The sequence below is a fragment of the Stegodyphus dumicola genome, chromosome 6, assembly GCF_044657685.1.
Source record: "Stegodyphus dumicola isolate Sdum_Otavi_A_Nest chromosome 6, ASM4465768v1".
Classification (NCBI taxonomy): Eukaryota; Metazoa; Arthropoda; class Arachnida; order Araneae; family Eresidae; genus Stegodyphus; species Stegodyphus dumicola.
In genome coordinates, this window is record NC_140773.1 from 41,286,496 (window position 1) to 41,304,241 (window position 17,746).

The 17,746-nt window shown below is 32.8% G+C and overlaps 1 protein-coding gene across 1 annotated transcript in view; it reads right to left on the minus strand.

Annotated features, from left to right (window-relative positions):
- The window catches only part of LOC118186661 (uncharacterized), a 198,436-nt gene extending 183,613 nt beyond the window's left edge, over positions 1–14,823 (minus strand). The window contains exon 1 of the mRNA XM_085817889.1: positions 14,646–14,823. Within this exon, the coding sequence (XP_085674015.1) occupies positions 14,646–14,722 (77 nt within the window). The 5' untranslated portion in view covers positions 14,723–14,823. The remainder of the gene's footprint in view (positions 1–14,645) is intronic.
- Between the last annotated feature and the right edge of the window lie 2,923 nt (positions 14,824–17,746).

The following is a 17,746-nucleotide window of genomic DNA, read 5'->3' on the forward strand; positions in this document are numbered from 1 at the left end:
TTATGACATATATTTGAAGCAATCTTTATCTCACGTCTTATTTTGCCGTATTGCCCAATGTATGAAATTTTTTGTAAAGAAATCAAAAAAGTGTATTCAATTTTCTTCGTTGAACGCATTTTCCTGGGAAAAGAATAAGTTTCTCGAGTTGCAAGTATTTTGTAATATTTATGAAAGAATATATTTAATTTAAATGAGAATTTTTGCTTTGTTTTAAAAGTTAGAATATTTTGAAAATAGCTACCAGTATTAAATAACCTGTATTACAAGACTTAATGCAACAAGAAGAATTGTTTTGTTGAAGAACTTCCCACCTGTATTCCCAATTTCTGAGTGTTGACCGCCAGTTTTTGCTCTTCCCTGCCGTCGTCTTTACTGTAGAACACAAAGACATGATCAGACATGATGGAAGCATCGAGCGGTCGAAAGCTGCCGAAGTCCGGAGTAGAAAATAGAACATCCAGAACCCAATGAGAGCGCATCATGTGTTCCTGACGTCTCGAAGGCGGATGCTTGACGATTCGCGTGATGCACCCCTGTGGTGGTGGTGGGGAAGTGAGCTGCAGGGGCGGAGAAAGGGGCAACAACATATTTGATGGCCCGCGAGAGATAGTCCACGCCCTCCGCAGCCACGGATTAGACGGAAGTAATTAACGGAGAAATGGGACGTTCCGCAAAATTCGTTAACAAAGAGCAAAAAAATTGCTGGAAATGATCGAAGTTTTGGGGTACGATATCTTTAAAATCGGTGGGAAATCTTGGCGTCTACCTGCACCTCGCGAGGAAGGAGTTGCAGTTGCGATTACGAGATGGAATTTCGTGCATTTTAAACGCCATGGGATCGCTCGGTGATTGGAATCTGGTATTATGAGTGGTAATGAAACGGAATCATGAGGGAAAGTTGCATAATTGGAAGGGATCTTGGGTGGGTTGTGTGATTTTATAATTTCGTTGCGATCAAAGTTTTTAATTCTCGTTTTAAATTCAAATTTCTCCATTGAGTTGAATAATTTAGTGAATATTGGGATCGAACTTTGCGATTTTAGCTTAAATTAAATGCATTCTAATTATAAATTTATGCTTAAGAATATTTAGTCTTCTTTAAGAACGCGTAAATCAGTGCTGATGGTATGAAAACAGAGTTGATAATAAGAAATGTTTTCAAGATAGAAAATTCAGAAAATTGTAGTATGCATAATGAAAAGTCATACTATAGGATTTTATAATTTTAACTCATTTCTTAGATATATAAATGAAAATACTTCATTATTCTGAAATATAGTTCCAATTGCATTAGATGCAAGCGTGTCAGCACTTTAGTAAAGTTTAAATTGAACTTTTTGGGGAAAAGGGAGTTGATGAACTCTGGTTGATCGCTTACACATTGATGAATTATCTCTTTTACCTTACTCTCTAAACTGTTTCTTTTAAAAATCTATACATAAACCAATAAGAGCACATCTCTAATGCTGCAAATATATTCCAATCGTGTAACTACTTGTTTCTTTGTCTGCGGCAATACTTCTAAGCACTCTAACATTGTGTCTGTTTTGTGCTTCTCACAATGACAATGAGCCAGCCTACTTGCTCTCGTACTTTCCCGTGGGCTATAGGGACCTATTTCGAACGTATTCTTGCCATTTAGTCACTTATTTTAAATGAAAGGAACAGAAAAACAAATCGACAGGGTCTTGCATTTCCTAATCCATATTGAGGAGTAATTTTTAAATCTCCATTGTTTACTGAAATTTCTTGAGACACATTTAAAGTAGTGAAAGTGCCGAACATGTCCCAGCCCCCCTGGAAAAGGTTATGATGAACGGCATAATATGTCTCTAGTACACGCATCTGCTATGTTATTCTGATCTTTTATCTCCATACCGAGTTTGCGTTTTGACTCACTCTCGTATATCTCTTAAACATTTATCCCTCTATATTTTTAAAGAAGTACTTGATCTTGAATTAAAATTCTTCTAGAGAAGTAAATATTTTTTATTTAATCTATTCCATAGCTGAAGAAGTGCGATGATTACGCAAGTTTAGCTTAGCAAATCTCAAGTATATAACTTTAAAGTGAGTTTTGTTAGCGAGTTTGTTTGAGTTTTGTTAGTTGTAAGGAATTCAAGAACATTAATCAAATGGCAACAACTGATGTGAAAATTGTGATAAAGTAAAAGAAACAGTTTGTATTTGTGAGATATGGCACACATATTTGTTTATGTGTACGTCTGAAGGTAAGCTTGGAAGACGTTGATGATCTTGATAAACATGAATAGCAATTTTACATTTAAAAATTTGATTTATTTCTTGTAAATATGGAAAATTTAATTTATTTCTTGTAGATCTGAAAATACTTTTTAGTCCAAAGTGGCTTTGTCCCTGGAGGACTATTGTTTTCCTTTTGCGATTTTGCGTTGGTTCACTATAAATACCCGTTTCACTTTTCAAACTGTTGCCATCAAACGTTAGAGTCTTACATTAGATTTGAAGAAATTAAATAACGAAAAATCTGCATAAATGGATGTATATTTCTCTCATTGTGATAAAACAACGGCACATAGAGTCATCGAATTTTGAATGACGTAATCCTCCTACGAATACGGGCATGAGGAAACCCAAATTTGAAATTTGAAATTTCGAATTTGTTTTAATATCGATTTCATATTTTGTAAAACTTTAACGAATTTTTGATTAACAAACTGAACGGTTTGAAAGTAAGCAGTGGCAACACTCTACGGAGAAAAAAACATTTTTATCTCCAGCGCTTGGAACTGTGTATCGGAAATTTTAAAGATATGCTCATTTTAAAATTATTTTGCGACATTGTTTTTGAACTGAATTTTGTGGTTTAAGTGCAAAGAACATGATATTTAATAAATAAAGGTAACACACAAAACGTTAAAAAAACGCCCCTTTGGACGTAATTTAAAATCTGAAAGCTTTGAGATCCCCCCCTCCCGTAAAATACTGGACAAAATTTGCCTTTTCTGGAATATCACAGCCTCAATTTTTCTCCCTCCCCCTTATACTGGGAACGTGTGGGTTAAGGATATCAGAACACACAAGATGTGTTTTCCTTGGAAAAGGTAAATTCAGTAATTGAATCTTATTCATATCTATGTTACACTTGGCTTCTAATGTACCTGGTGATTTGACAGGATTAAATGATTATAGCAAATTCTACTAAGGCTATTTGCCTATCTGTTCACGTTATGTAGCGAAAACCATGAAAATGCTAATACAGTAGTCCTGTTCCTCGGGATTAGAACCCGAGTCGAATGAGGGGTGTTAAAAGATCTTATTCTCTCGACCATTGGCGGACCGTGTAGTCATGGAATTGTAGACTCAGGACACGATAAACTGAATGCGGATTACATTATTGCCGTTATTTTATTTATTTATTTATTTTCAGCCCGAAGGGGCTTTGTCCCTGAAGGACTAATGTTTTCGTTTTGCGATATTGCGTTGAATCACTATAAATGTCCGTTTCACTTTTCAAACTTTTGCCGCCAAATGTTAGAGTCCTGCATTATATTTGAAGAAATTAAATAATAAAAAGTCTGCATAAATGTGTATATATTTCTCGATTGTGATAAAACAACGGTACATAAAGCCATGGAATTTTGAATGGCATAATCCATGGGCATGTAGAAGCCCAAATTTGAAATTTGGAATTTGTTTTACTATCGATTTCATATTTTGTAAAATTTTAACGAATATTTGAGCAACAAAACGATTTGAAAGTGAGCAATGGCAACAACTTAAGAGAAAAAGAAACCTTTTTATCTTCAGCGCGCGGAACTGTGTATCGGAAATTCTAAAGATAGGCTCATTTTAAAATTCTTTTGCAACGTTGCTATTGAACTGAAATTTATGGTTTAAGTGCAAAGAACATGATATTTAATAAATAAAGGTAACACACAAAAAGTTAAAAAAACGCCGCTTTAGACGTAATTTAAAATTTGAAACCTTTCAGATTTTTTTTTTTTTTGACTAAGCAAACCTTCATGTAGTGTAAATTGGAGGCCTGTAAGGAAGATTCATTATAAAGAAAGATTCAATTCCCACTGCTGGTCTTTTTCGTTTTAAATATGTAACTTTAGAGCGCTTTGCCTGAATTAATTAGCCCAAGCTAAAATAATCTTAATTCTGAAACTATAAAAAAGGGGATGAAATAACTTAATCCTTCAGAAAATCTAAAAATACACTTTGTATTTAATGAACAGAAATTATCTTTCATGTTTTTTAAATATTTTTCCAGATTTTTAACAATTAGTTAAATATTATACTATTTGCTTTTTGCGTAGGTGACATTATATTCACTCCGACTAAAAGGTTACGGAAGTTGAGAGCTGAAGAAAGAGAGTTCAAAAACTAGATAGATTACCTGCAGTTCATTCCTATCGGAGTGCTTCGTCAAAAAAAAAAAAAAAAAAAAAAAAAAAAAAAAAAAAACATAGCGCCATTTTGTATTTGCCGGAAGTCACAGTATTCCTCTCTGCCGTATGAGTTATCAAATAACATTTAATGCTAAGTTGGAAGAATACAACCAGATGCAGTATCTGAGAATACTTCGTAATTTGTAATACTAGTAAAAGGTAAGTAAGGTAAGCTGTCACAATCTTTTTACTGTCGATATGCTAATAAACTATTAGCGTACACTTGAATTTTAGCTGTAAACCTCCAGTAGTGGTAAATATAAATTAGGTTACGTTATTTAAATGTGCCAAAGCCACAAGAACTATCTGCCTAAGAGGAGGAATGGCTTTCGTAGAGGACTTTATGAAGAAAACTGGCTCGTATTCAGATTACACATCGTTTGCCTGAATTTGCCAGTGATTTTGAATGATGCCAGTGATTTTTAATTTGCCTAAATTTGCTTAATAATTACCAGTATTCAGCCGTCTTAAATAATTAGCCACTGATGGGGCAAAGCATAAGTAAAATAAACAAAATGTCACTGAATTTTAATCTTTTTATGTATAACAGCCGATTAATAATCGGATGAAAAGCCTCTACTATCAAATATATATGAAATACTGTTATATACACTCTTTCGCACAAAAATCGAAGCATCATGAAGAAGTGGTTGTTTTTGATGAAATTGAATATGTGTATAGCTCATACACAGATAATAAAATGATTAAAATGTCAAGGTAATAGTACCTGCTCACGGCGCACAATCAGCCACTGAATGTTCAAACTAATAGTTGGTCGAACCGGTGGCAATGCATGTTTGAATTCGTCGAGGCAAGGGGTGGTAGAGGTTCCTAATGTCATCCTGCGGCACATTCTGCCAGGCATTCATCAGTTGTCGCTCCAGATCCGCGATATTTTGGGGTGCCCGAATCTGGGGCCAACCATGTCCCAGACATACTCGATTGGTGAAAGGTCTGGTGACCTTGCTGGCCAAGGAAGAGTATCAACCGTACGGAGACAGTCCAGAGATATGCGAGCGGTATGTGGCTTGTCATTATCTTGTTGGAAAATGGCTCCAGGATGACGTGCCATGAAGAGTAATGCAACCGGCCGCAGGATGGTATCAACATATTGTTGAGTTGTTAAAAATGTACGAAAAATAACTAAAGACAATATTCCATGCTAAATATCAGAAAACTGCGGATTTTACTATTAACCTATGAAATTATATTACCATTCGTTAATGTTTTGTATTTTGAAGGTATATCTTTCCACACATTTTAAAATAAAAAGATTCTTATTTTACCTATCAGAAGGTTAAATTGTATCAAGCTATGCATCAATATGTCATAAAAATAATTATATAAATTTTTTGCAAAATCCTGCCTGTCTAACTTAATTTGACTGAAAAGAAAAGAACTGGACATAAGTCGTACAATTTGGTTTTCAAACTCCATGATATTTGATTTTAATTTTTGTAATAAATATATTGCTTAAAAATCTATAGGCGCCTTTTGGCGATAGAATACATGTTGTATAACAGCACATTAGTGAAATAGTTTTATTTTTATTTCCGGCTAATATCATCTCGTAACTGCATTCAAAATCGTATCAGACTTTCAGACTCTTAATCTCCGCATTTTATCTCTGCGTTAAGAAGTCTAATAAATAAGAAGGTAAAGACACTTCTCTAGAACTATTACCCAATTCTTTTTTATACATTATCGGTAATTGTTTACACATCATTTTTATCATATGTCGAGCTTCTTTGCGTAAAAATGGGAAGTTTCCTAAAAAAGACGTTTTTCGAAAATACAATCAGGGTTAATCCCGGGAAATCAAGTCACGGATAACTGTGTGTTTATTTCTTAAAAGAATCAGGAATTTTACTTTGTTTTTGAAAATATTTAAATATTTGTTGAAATTTAGAGAGTATTTTCTTAAGTGCATGCTGTGCACTTCAAGTGCTATTTTATCATTGTATTGGAATTCGCTTTGATCGAAGAGTCCAACATAGTTTCAATAGAAGTCATTGCTGTCTAGGGTCTAATATGATTATCAATATCTTCTTCGCTCGTGTTCTGAGTATCACTCTCTGCCTCTTCTTTTCTTCTGGCATTTAAAATGATACCCGCAAAACTCAAGCATTGAAAACTAGGCTCAGTCGAATCGCCATCTAACCATTCCTCCATGATTTCCCGATAGACGTTTAGGTACAAATAACTAAATGTCTACTAAGACAAATACGTACAACTAACTAAACGTCTACTTTACAAATAACAAAATATAATACACAGTACAATATACGCTACAAATAACTAAATATCTTCTAAGCCAAATACGTACGAAGTATGTGCTGTATAAGAAAATTTTTTAAACTAAACATAAAGCCGCAATTCAGATGTTTTTAGAGAATTCTCGGACTTACGCGCATTTGTCGTTTACGCATATCCGATCATAGCCTCGAGTGTGCCTGCGTGGGCACCGCCACGGGTTGATGGATGATCTACAAACCAGAGAATACGCACCCGGATAACCGAGAATACATAATATATACTTTCTCTAATAGCTTAAAGCTGACGTTAAAATATAAAAAAATCTTAAAGCTTTCAGATTTTATATTATGCCCAAAGGGGCGTTTTGATTTTTCATTTACACACACATACACGTTTCAAGAGCATTAGAGCTTTGGGCTAAAATATTTAAAGACGTCGCATCTTTAGAACTTTCGACAGACAGTCTCGCACGCGGAAGATAAAAATGCTTTATTCTGTATAATGTTATCACTGCTCACTTTGAAATCATTGAGTTTGTAAATCAAATATTCGTTAAAGCTTTACAAAGCACGAAACACATAATAAAAGATCAATTTTAAAACTTTTTTGAGGTTAATTTGTTATTTATTTGCAATTTACACATTTTTGTTTATTCACACGTTATCCCGTCGACCGAGAAAGTTACCATGAAACCATGGTTGTTGATGTAGATCTGCGGCAATTGCACCTGCGGAGTTTGGAGCCTCACTGCTATCTGCAGCTCTTACACTAAAACATTCGTCAGTCTTTCTGCACAATCTACCAAACAGCCACTTCTGTAGAAGTATTGGACAGGCTTCGTTTTTGCTCTTCCTTTTCATCGATTTGTACTATTTTGTTACACCCTCTGACTTTACCTTATCTATTTCTCTACGTAAAATGCTATGAGAACAAACTTCTCGCAGGTGATTACTACAATCTATTGTTGTTTTGACGTCCATATCCAGCTATTGCTTTTCCGATTCAAGAGTTGTTAGCTTTCTCTATGAGCTGTAAATAAACCGAGATGCAGTCACAATTGTGATTGAGCAGCCCTCAATTTCCAAAACACAACAATAACATCTAATTTATATCTCTGTTCACAAAAGCGGAAGGCGACTAATCAAGATACATTCTTGGTTCAACGGCTATGACATTAGACAAAAGCAGAGATGTTCTGAAAATGTTGCAGCTTTACGCTTATCAGTAATTGGCTGTAAATAGTAATAGTTTCACGGTTCATGAGAACGAGTACCTATTTCTGTCATTAAAGATATGAACTTCGAAAATGCAAGTAATTTAAAAAAGGTTTTAATAAAGTGAAAAAAAAATTATTTTGAAATGTCGATGCTGGTTTAAAAAACTTATTTTGATACGCAGTTTAAATAATTGCATTTTAAATGTATTTTAATTCGCCAGCGAGCAAATGGTAAGGCAGCTAAACACTGGTACTTCTACTTGGTTTCAAATTCCGGTCAAAAGGATTACTGTGTGAGTGTTTCCCTGGATTTTCTCATGTGTAAATTGAATAGCATCCGTTTTCCTAGAAAAAGATCCTTTATTTAATAAAAGTCCCTTCTTTTAAGGAGACATCTCTAGAATGCTTCGACATTTAAATAAACATTTATATTTTTACAAATTTGACATTTAAATTTAAATAAAAGTAATTTTTAAACATGTATGTAGAATTTTAAAGATGACGAATGCATTTACAGTACTTGAAGTAAAATACAAAAATTTTAAGAAATATTTTATGACTCATTGTTCAAACGGATTCAAATCAATAATAATGAGCTTTTGTCTAGACAGTCCAAGAGAAAATAGAAGTGGGCGTTAGAGCTTTTAACTTCAGATGATCGCCATACTGGGGAATTCTAATGGTAGCACTAGAGCAGAAAGATGACCCAATTGGAGTTGGTGTCTATACAAAAATCTCCCTCATCATTTTCGACGCAATATTACTGTGGGAATAGAGATGGAGGTTTTTAGGCCATTTCTTTCCAGCCTTTGTTATTTTTTGTCAGTTGCCGGCAGAGAAACAGATGATCGTGTTTCGCATTAAAGGAGATTCTGTTGATGGTATCCATTCTCCACAGAGACTATAATTTCTTATTAAGCTGGTCCCTGCGGTACACTTGCAGATGTTTCAACAGCGCTAATAAACAGCGACGAGGCTTACGGACTGGATTTCAGAAGCAACAAAATCAATTCGCTATACCTGCAAGAAAGACGGTTTAAACCTATCTGTTCAAGAAATGTATAGTTGCAAAAATCTACATAACTTATTAATCTTCTCGAGGCACCTGACAAGAAAACAAAAGCCCTTGATTAAGATACAATTTGGCGATTTATTATACAATAATACTCATGGTTTACAAATTCGATAAACATACTTTAAAAGTACTAATTCAGAAGGCAAACAACAAAAATCAGCGTTAATTTACAAAATTTTGTAAATTAACGCTGATTTTTGTTGTTTGACTTCTGAATTAGTATTTATTCGGCGTGTTATTGTGTCTTAATTATACTTTAAAAGTCTTTAAATTATGAATTGTTTTGTTCGTGTTTATCTTTTTCCTTTCAATAGCAAGCCTTTGTTACTCCAACGGTTTAAAATTATTCTGAAACATATGTCTACTTTTGATTTGGTTGATTTTAAATTAAGAAGAGCTGTAGTAGATATCTGAAAACAGTATGACGTACGCAGGCTGTTAAAAATAAAGGTTTACAGTTAAATATTTCTCGAAATATTTCTGTAGAGTCACTATTACAGTTTTGAGATGAATCAAATAAAGTAGCATCTTTAGACTAAGACATTTTTTTGGTCACGTGATTCGTTTTAGTAAAAATACACAAAATTAAAATTTGTTCTATTTATGTAAGAATTGGTAAATATAGCGAATTTTGATCTCAATGTTCACTACATTTATCAATTCCTAAATATAAAAGCATATTTTATTTAAAATACACGTTTACCTTCAAGGCTAAAGTGTATTTCATTTATTTCCTGAATGAAATTCTGTAATATTTTTCGCTTTATTTTTATATTCTGTCTGCCGTTTTGAAACTCCAAAAACATTTTCCGTGATAAAAACATCAGGTACCTATAACATAATTCAAAAGCCTTGCTTAGTTTAATTTAATTGCGCTAATAAACAGCTCAAAAATTAAATTAAGCAATTTAATTTTTGAGCTATAAAAGCTGAATATACACGCTCTACAGTCTTACTTCAACTCTAATACCTCTCAAAATATCAAATACTACAAATAGTTCAGACACTACATTCGGAAAAAATGCAGTCTATGTATATAGTTGATAAAACATTTTAAAATTATAATTCAGAAACTCCCTTCTTCGTTATATCTTTAAAAATATTTCAGATTTTAGAGCCAAACGTTTCGCCGGTCAGGTTTACTTTGTGAAAATTTATAGTACTTTAATTTATTCATAAATATTATGCGAATTATCTTCTTGATTACAAAGGTATTATTACGTATGTTGACTAAATTGTGTCTTTAAAAGGAAGTTTAAAACTTAAATCTAAAAAATATTTATAATTTTAGGTAGCTGTATTTTTTCAGGTCATAATAATAAATTTTTATCACTACTTTTTAAGAGAACAATGAGCAAATATAGCTATAAGTTTTTGAATATCTAGTATAAATCTTAGCATAAGAAGAAATATAGGTTTCTGTAAAATCAAAGAACCGTAAGGAGGAAAAGCAACAATACTTACCTCTTCTCTTGGAATATAGAAATTTTTTTAATTATGAGAACTACAGATGAGGCCTGTCAGTAACCCAGATAAAGAATCAGCAAACAACATGGTCTGTTATTCATGTCTAAGCTAATATATTTCTAAGCCTTATATGGGCATAAAATTTTCAGACTCCCACTGAACGTAATCAACGAATGGGGAAACTGCTGATGTAGTTTGTACTAGAAGCTTAAAAAACTGAGAATTTAGCAGAATTGTTCACGTTACGCAAATGATAATGCTGACTATATGAAATAAACAACGGTGTTACCCTGATGAAATTTTTTTATGCAGGTTAAGATAGCTTTACATAAAATTCTTACGGATTTATAGGTATTTCTATAGAAATACTATAAAGTATTCTATAATATAATATAATCTCTATATAAATACCTATAAAGTATATTTATAAAGTTTAATGGCGACAGCTTATTACACAGATTTAGAGGGTGAGGCATTCCTATAATCTACAGAAATGCATGCCCGTAAAATTCTATAGACATTTTATAAAGCAATTATTGAATAGAATTCTACAGGGTGTCTCAAAAGGTCTTTTCCAGACTTAACATGCTGGTCTTTCATACCATGACAATATAGGAATTTCTCTCTGAAAATGCAAACGGCGACCACTAGAGGGCAATATTAGCAAGAGTAGAAGGGAAAAAAGAAAGCATGGCGAATGAGGTATTAATATGACTTTTATTAAAGAACATTAGTTAAATTATAGAAGATGTTAAAAATTCCTTCCACTCTTCAAATTGTATGCTTCACAACGTCGACGCATGGATTCACGACCCGTTCAAAATGGTCAGGTGAGTGAGGGACACATGTTTCGGCGTGTACCTGCTGTAACATCAACCATCAGATCCAGCAACCTCTTTTCACAAAATGTCACACAAAATATCCATAAAGAATTTATGGCCTAGCGTGAAATGATCACACTTCCCACTCTACCATAGGCCTGCGAACATTGCCCTCTAGCGGTGGCCGTTCGAATTTTCGAACACAAGTTTCTATGTAAATCATGTTTTTCATGGTATGGCAGACTAGCATGTTAAGTTTGCCAACGACCATTTGAGATACTCTGCATAGAAATGTTGCTTTGCAAAATCGCAGAGAAAATTTTTAGAAACTTTATAGAATGGTATTCTGTAGAAATCTACGAAGCTTTCAAACTGCAATTTAAGCAAATAGAACAGAAAAATAAACATTGTTTGTTCATAATGGATATTTTGCCCCCTAGCTTAACTTTTTTGTTTGCGTCTAAATTTATATAACATTATATGCTTTTTTGTACAGTACTGCTTACACAATTAAAAAAATAATTTTTTAAAACAATAAAATCACTTTGAAACCTAAAAATTAATTAAAATATAAAATTTATGATGCTAAATTAAAACTTTTAATTCTTGAGATTAATTCTTTTAACTATTGTATATGTACCACTGATAAGACAACTGGTTTCTTAATTTTAAATAAACTACTCTCATGCTACTCTATTATTTAAAATGTTTTTACTTCGAAAATTAGAATTTTTAAAAAAATCAAAGCTATATTACTAATGTTTATTAAGAAACAAATCAAAATCGTTCAAAATTTTTATTCCTCCCTGCGCTTCCATGGGCATAGATCATTTTGAAATTCGTACAAAAACCAAAGTTCAAACGAAAATTAAATTCCTTCCTTTTTATCTCGAGAGAAAATTTTGTTTATTTCGTAACGTATTTAAATATTCTAGAACTTTTGTAGGACCTTTTATGAAGAATTAAAGTAAGGAGATATGTTTCGAATTGCTTATAATGATGGCTGAACTTTTATAAATTAAATCTGATATTTTCAATAAAATTCTATTAGTTGATTTTATGCACATTATATAAGATTTTGTACGTGGGGCTTTTAGAAACTCTGCGCAAATTTTGATAGCAGCACAAACCCTTTGCACAAATTTTGATAGCAGCACAAACTCTTTGCACAAATCTCTGTAGAATATTTACGCATATCTGTATATGTAATCTCTATACGTAACTGTATAGAAGCTATATGTAAAATTTTATAGAATTTATAGAACTCCGACATATTTTATTGAAAATTGAGCCATAATTCTAAAGGATTCTAAAGAAGTTTAACTTTGGATATTTTTATGGAATTCTCTGAGACATTTTGGTAAAAGTATTTTCATACATAATAGTTGATATTTATCTTCGAATTGATAATTCTGCATTGTGCGTTAACTCATATGTGTTTACTGAGAAGGCCATTTTAGGAATATAATTTTGTAAATAACTGCAAGGCTTCAATTGAAAAATAAATACAGATATTGATTTATTTTATGGAAGGGAAAATTGAAGAAACCTGACAAAGAGTTATAATTAGCCATTGTTTGATTGAAACTTCAGAGCAAGCTTAGAAAGTTTTGTAACACAATGGGTATACAAGCACGCCTAGGTTGTATTACGGAAGACATAGAATTAAAATCATAGTAAGTGATTGGTGATTTCTATTATCTGTTGATATAATAGGAAAAATAGTCTAATAAAAACTGTCACTGCCGCAGAATGCCATTAAATCATCATTTCATTTTAAAGTGCTTTATCTATTTTATTATACCTTACTATGATGTATCGAATTCTTTTCAAATGCGATGTATCAAGTTCTAGATGCTCTAGAAAGATTATAACCTTTTCCCATTTTTGAATTATTCCTACCAAATTTACATAAGTTTGCCAAATTAATACAGCATAATGAAATTTGCCCTTGTCTTAGTTCTTTTTTGAGCATTTGCGAGTAACATTTAATTTATATTAAATGTTATCAATAATTATTCTTTCATTTCATATATTATTTGTAGGTATATTTACCAGAACTAGTTTCCCTGAACACTTTCGTTTAAGAATCTACTACAATTAAGCCTATTGCAAAATGAGCTTCGTTTTTGGAAATCCTTTAACTTTCAAAGGCAGATATACAATATCTTCAAGATTTATATAATCCTTAATGTAACTTAATGGTTCTCTATCTAAAATAACTGAAATTTCTTTTTATGGTTGTTATTAAAATTTAAATTCGAAACATATAAAATAAATTAAGATAACTTTTCTATTAATCCTGTTATGAATACAACTGGTCAGGAAATGCTAGTTTTTTTAATTCGGAATACATTTAATTTAATGTATTTTCAGTTCAATACATTCTAAATTGATTTTTTAATTATTTATATAAGCACTGAAATAGTCTATGTAAATACACAACACTGCAAAATTCTTAACTTAAACTCATCTACTGATACATAATTCCGAATTGATCATGAATTGCGAGTTCTTGCCCTGTGTAGAATCAACATAGATTTGAAAGATTATAGGTTCATAGATTTGAAGCATACATTTAAAATTCAACAAACTTAATTTGTCCATTTCTGTGACATTTTACAAATAAAACGAGACTATGCAATTAAGAGATCGACTTTTTTTTCAGTCAGATAACCTGCCTTAGAATTTGCAATTACGAAGAATTAAATTCTTTAAAACAACGTAACTGATTATTCCTTCAGATATAAAAGACAGTTACTAACCTCAAGTTACAAATGTGAATTGCTGCGGCCTCTGACAAATACAGCCGTTTCCAAACAGACTGGCGTTAGTTCTTATGATAAATAAGGTGGTCTTTCTCTCAACAAAGCATGAGCTTCAGGTAACGTAACTAGCTTAAAAAGTTTCTTTCGCGAAATCTTAACTTGCGAAACCTTCTGGTATGAGCCGGGAAATTGCAAAATGAATCAAAAGAATTATAAAGCATTATTTAAATTAAGTTAAAATATCTGTAAAACTTGAAAACATTGTCACAGCTGGACATAAAAACCTTAAACTATATTGGAAATGTATATATACCGCAAATGAATTTAAGCTATTACCTCAAAGCACTCGACAAGCAAAACAAAATCCATATAATTGTGTAAGTTAAATTGCACACTAACGAACACAGCAAAAGTAAAATCCAAACTAAGCGTTTAATTCGCCATGAATTGGTATTTACAAATAAAAACTTCACAAACCCACACTTGAATGCAATAAAGTTAAATATCTGCAATTAATAATAAATTAGGTACCAATAAATAGGCTGATTAAATGCATGCGCGATTACTAAACATAAATACTTGCAAAAACCAGAAAACACTCACCAAAACGGCGTGAAGTGCAGGTAGGCGGAAGCACGAGAGTAGCGTTTCTCGTAACCCTTACCAAGACTGTTTCTCATTAACTTGAACTTCCAGCTTGGTATTTAAAACCCATCAAATTTACATTTCTGGTGGAGTTGATGGAAAAAACCGAAGAAGAGAACATACTGAATATAAAAACCAATATGTTAATTAAAATAAACTTTACAAACGGACAGGAAAAATCCTAAAGTAACATATATGCACCTCAGCTAAACTTAAGCTGATAATATAACTTCTCACATTTATGCATATGGAGAAACCGAATAACAACGCCTTCAGTGGCTTACTTACACATTACCATCCGCCCGTTTATCATCCCAATATCGAAAATCGGGCCTCCAATATCAGCTTCGCGAGCATCGTAGAACTCTTTCGCGCTTGGATAAATCTAGAAAAGAAGAAATAACACGAGAACGAGAACCGCTTCTCGCACCGCTCTCTTCTTCCACCTTAGGGACCGGAGAAGATTTATGCAGAACTTTACTCTACCAGCATGATGAAGAGCAGAAGATCCATTTTAGATAAAAACTGTGAACGACACGATATTTAAGGACAAAGTTTTTTTTCCTTCTCCTTAGCTCATTCGCGAAGAGGATGAGATGCACAAGGACCTTTTTTTTTTTCCTCTCGGCGTATAAATCTGGAGCGTGGTAAGCCTAGAAAGGTTGGATCATAAAATTCCTTCTCAATTAGTGGACGGTAGCCTTGCTTCTTCAGGAAGTTGAGGATTTTGCTCAGAAAGAGAAATCCATTGGGATGAGAGCGAATTTTTTTTTTCTCGTTGTGTGTTTGTATGTGCCAGTGATAGTGTTTAGAACTTCGAAATTTCTGTTTCATATGCATGAGAGTTCTGAGACTAGCGTAAACAGATTGCAATAGTTGTTTTCAAAAGTCCATTAAAAGCTTTTTCTTAGATGTCTTAGAACTATTAGCTATTAAAGTAACGTTCTTAACACAATGGATACATATTATTCTTTGTTACGCTGCTGTTATGTTATGTAATGCGTTATTATTAATTTTTTTCCTCGTAAGAAAAGAGATCTATGTCTGATAACCTTCGAAATCGACAAAGTTTTATACCAAATACTCTAAGTTATTATAATAATTATTATTATTTACTTTATTAGAAATTTTCATTGGCGAGTTTTATTAGATTTCTTTTACGATCAACTGGGTAAGTTTGTTCTTACACAGTCTTTGTTTTTCTGTAAGATTTTCAAAATAATTGGAATATCAATATCAATTATCATAAGGCTAGTTTTCAAGTCTAATTATCGCCCACCAGCGGCCGAGCGGTAAAGTCGCTGAACACTGGTAGTTCGGTCCGAGGTTCGAATCCCACGAACGGGCTGGCTGCATGGGCGTTTTCGTGGTTTTCCCCATGTGTAACGTGTATACGAGCCAGTTTCCCTTAGAAAGTCCTCCACGAAGGCATCCCTCCTCTTAGGCAGATAGCCCTTGAGGCTTTGCCAGAATTACACACACACACACACACACAAGTCTAATTATCTTCCTAATTTAGCGCATTTTCAATTGCCTTTCATCAAAATGTTTAAAATATAATTGAAAAAAAAAATCTGTTTTGATTCTGGAAAGGTGAGATCCATAGCATCATAAAAATAGTGTTTTTGAGAACTTTGTGTGAACATGCACTCTGCAGAGATACTCATATAGATATTATACTTGCTTGTTTTATATCAGTTGTCTTAGATTGAACACTAACATTTTACATTACGTTACAATTACGAGGGACCAAGCTTGATGATACTTATCCCGCACTCTTTCTTTTTATTCGAGGCCCACCAGCGGCCGAGTAATTAAGTCGTTGAACACTGGTAGTTCCGACCTGGGTTTCGAATTAGATAAATTCGAAACATAGTGAACTTAAAACAGACTCTGTCATCAATGTTAAAGAAGAATGCTTTTATTATGATAAAGTAAATAATAAATTTCCTTTCCTGACATGGTAAATTTTAGAGAAAGTGTACCTTAATGCAAACGTCTCAAAATGGCGGCCGCGTTCTGTCCCCGAAGCAATTCTACACGGCCCGCAAATCCGTTTCCCTTAAAATAACTAGAATTATTACGACAAAAATTTGAAAAAAACTTTCGAGATTTCAATGATGCCCAGTTTTGCATAATTTGCATTTATCATTAAAACCGAACGTGAGTATCACTCCGGAGATGGAGTTAATTAATTTACACTGTGATATAAATCTTATTCAAATATTGGGAGATACATATTTTTAGGCATTTGCTAAAATATAAGTACACTCAAGCACGAATTTTCGGAATCGCTTTCTTTGGAAATACATTTACATCTGAACAGACTTTCCTGCAGATGAAAATTAATAATTCTAAGAAAATAATAACATAGGTCATAAAAGGTTTTTCAGTCGCGACCCCTTTTTATCACTGAGCTATTTTTTGCAGGATCCCATAATATTTACTAAAATTTTGTGGTACCCCACAAGCATTGCCCAAATCCGACACACGCGTGAGTGAAACCGTCAATGTTTTCACTTGTACTGTAATATACTATTGCAGTTTTAGGTCATTAACTGAAATTTCTAATAATTTTTTTGCAGACTGTTAGAGCAATTTTATAAAAAGTAAGCTTGAACTTTCGATTACGTCAAAAAGAGTTTCCGATTCTGCAGCTGTCAAAGGATCTACAAAGCGAAAGTATGTTTCGATGTTCATCAAACAAAAATTGGAATTGCTGTAAATGGATAAAGGCATGAAGAAAGTGACAAAGAGGTTAGTCAAAAAGAAAAACTTTCGATTGACAAGTTCTCGCAATTGCACAGCAATTGCAGGACTTGAACAGCGGAACTTTGTAACTGAACAATATAATTTAATTGTTTATAGAATTAAAAAGAAAGTGTTAGCACATAAAACGAAGCAACTTAAACAACTTACATTGAAAGAAATGTTTAATAAAGTAAACAAATAAATATTAAGCTTTTTTTTGTAAAATTTGATACCCTTTAGATCATAATTGCTCTTTATTTCATAAATTACGGTTTCATATTTTTAATTTTATAATTTCTGCATGCCAT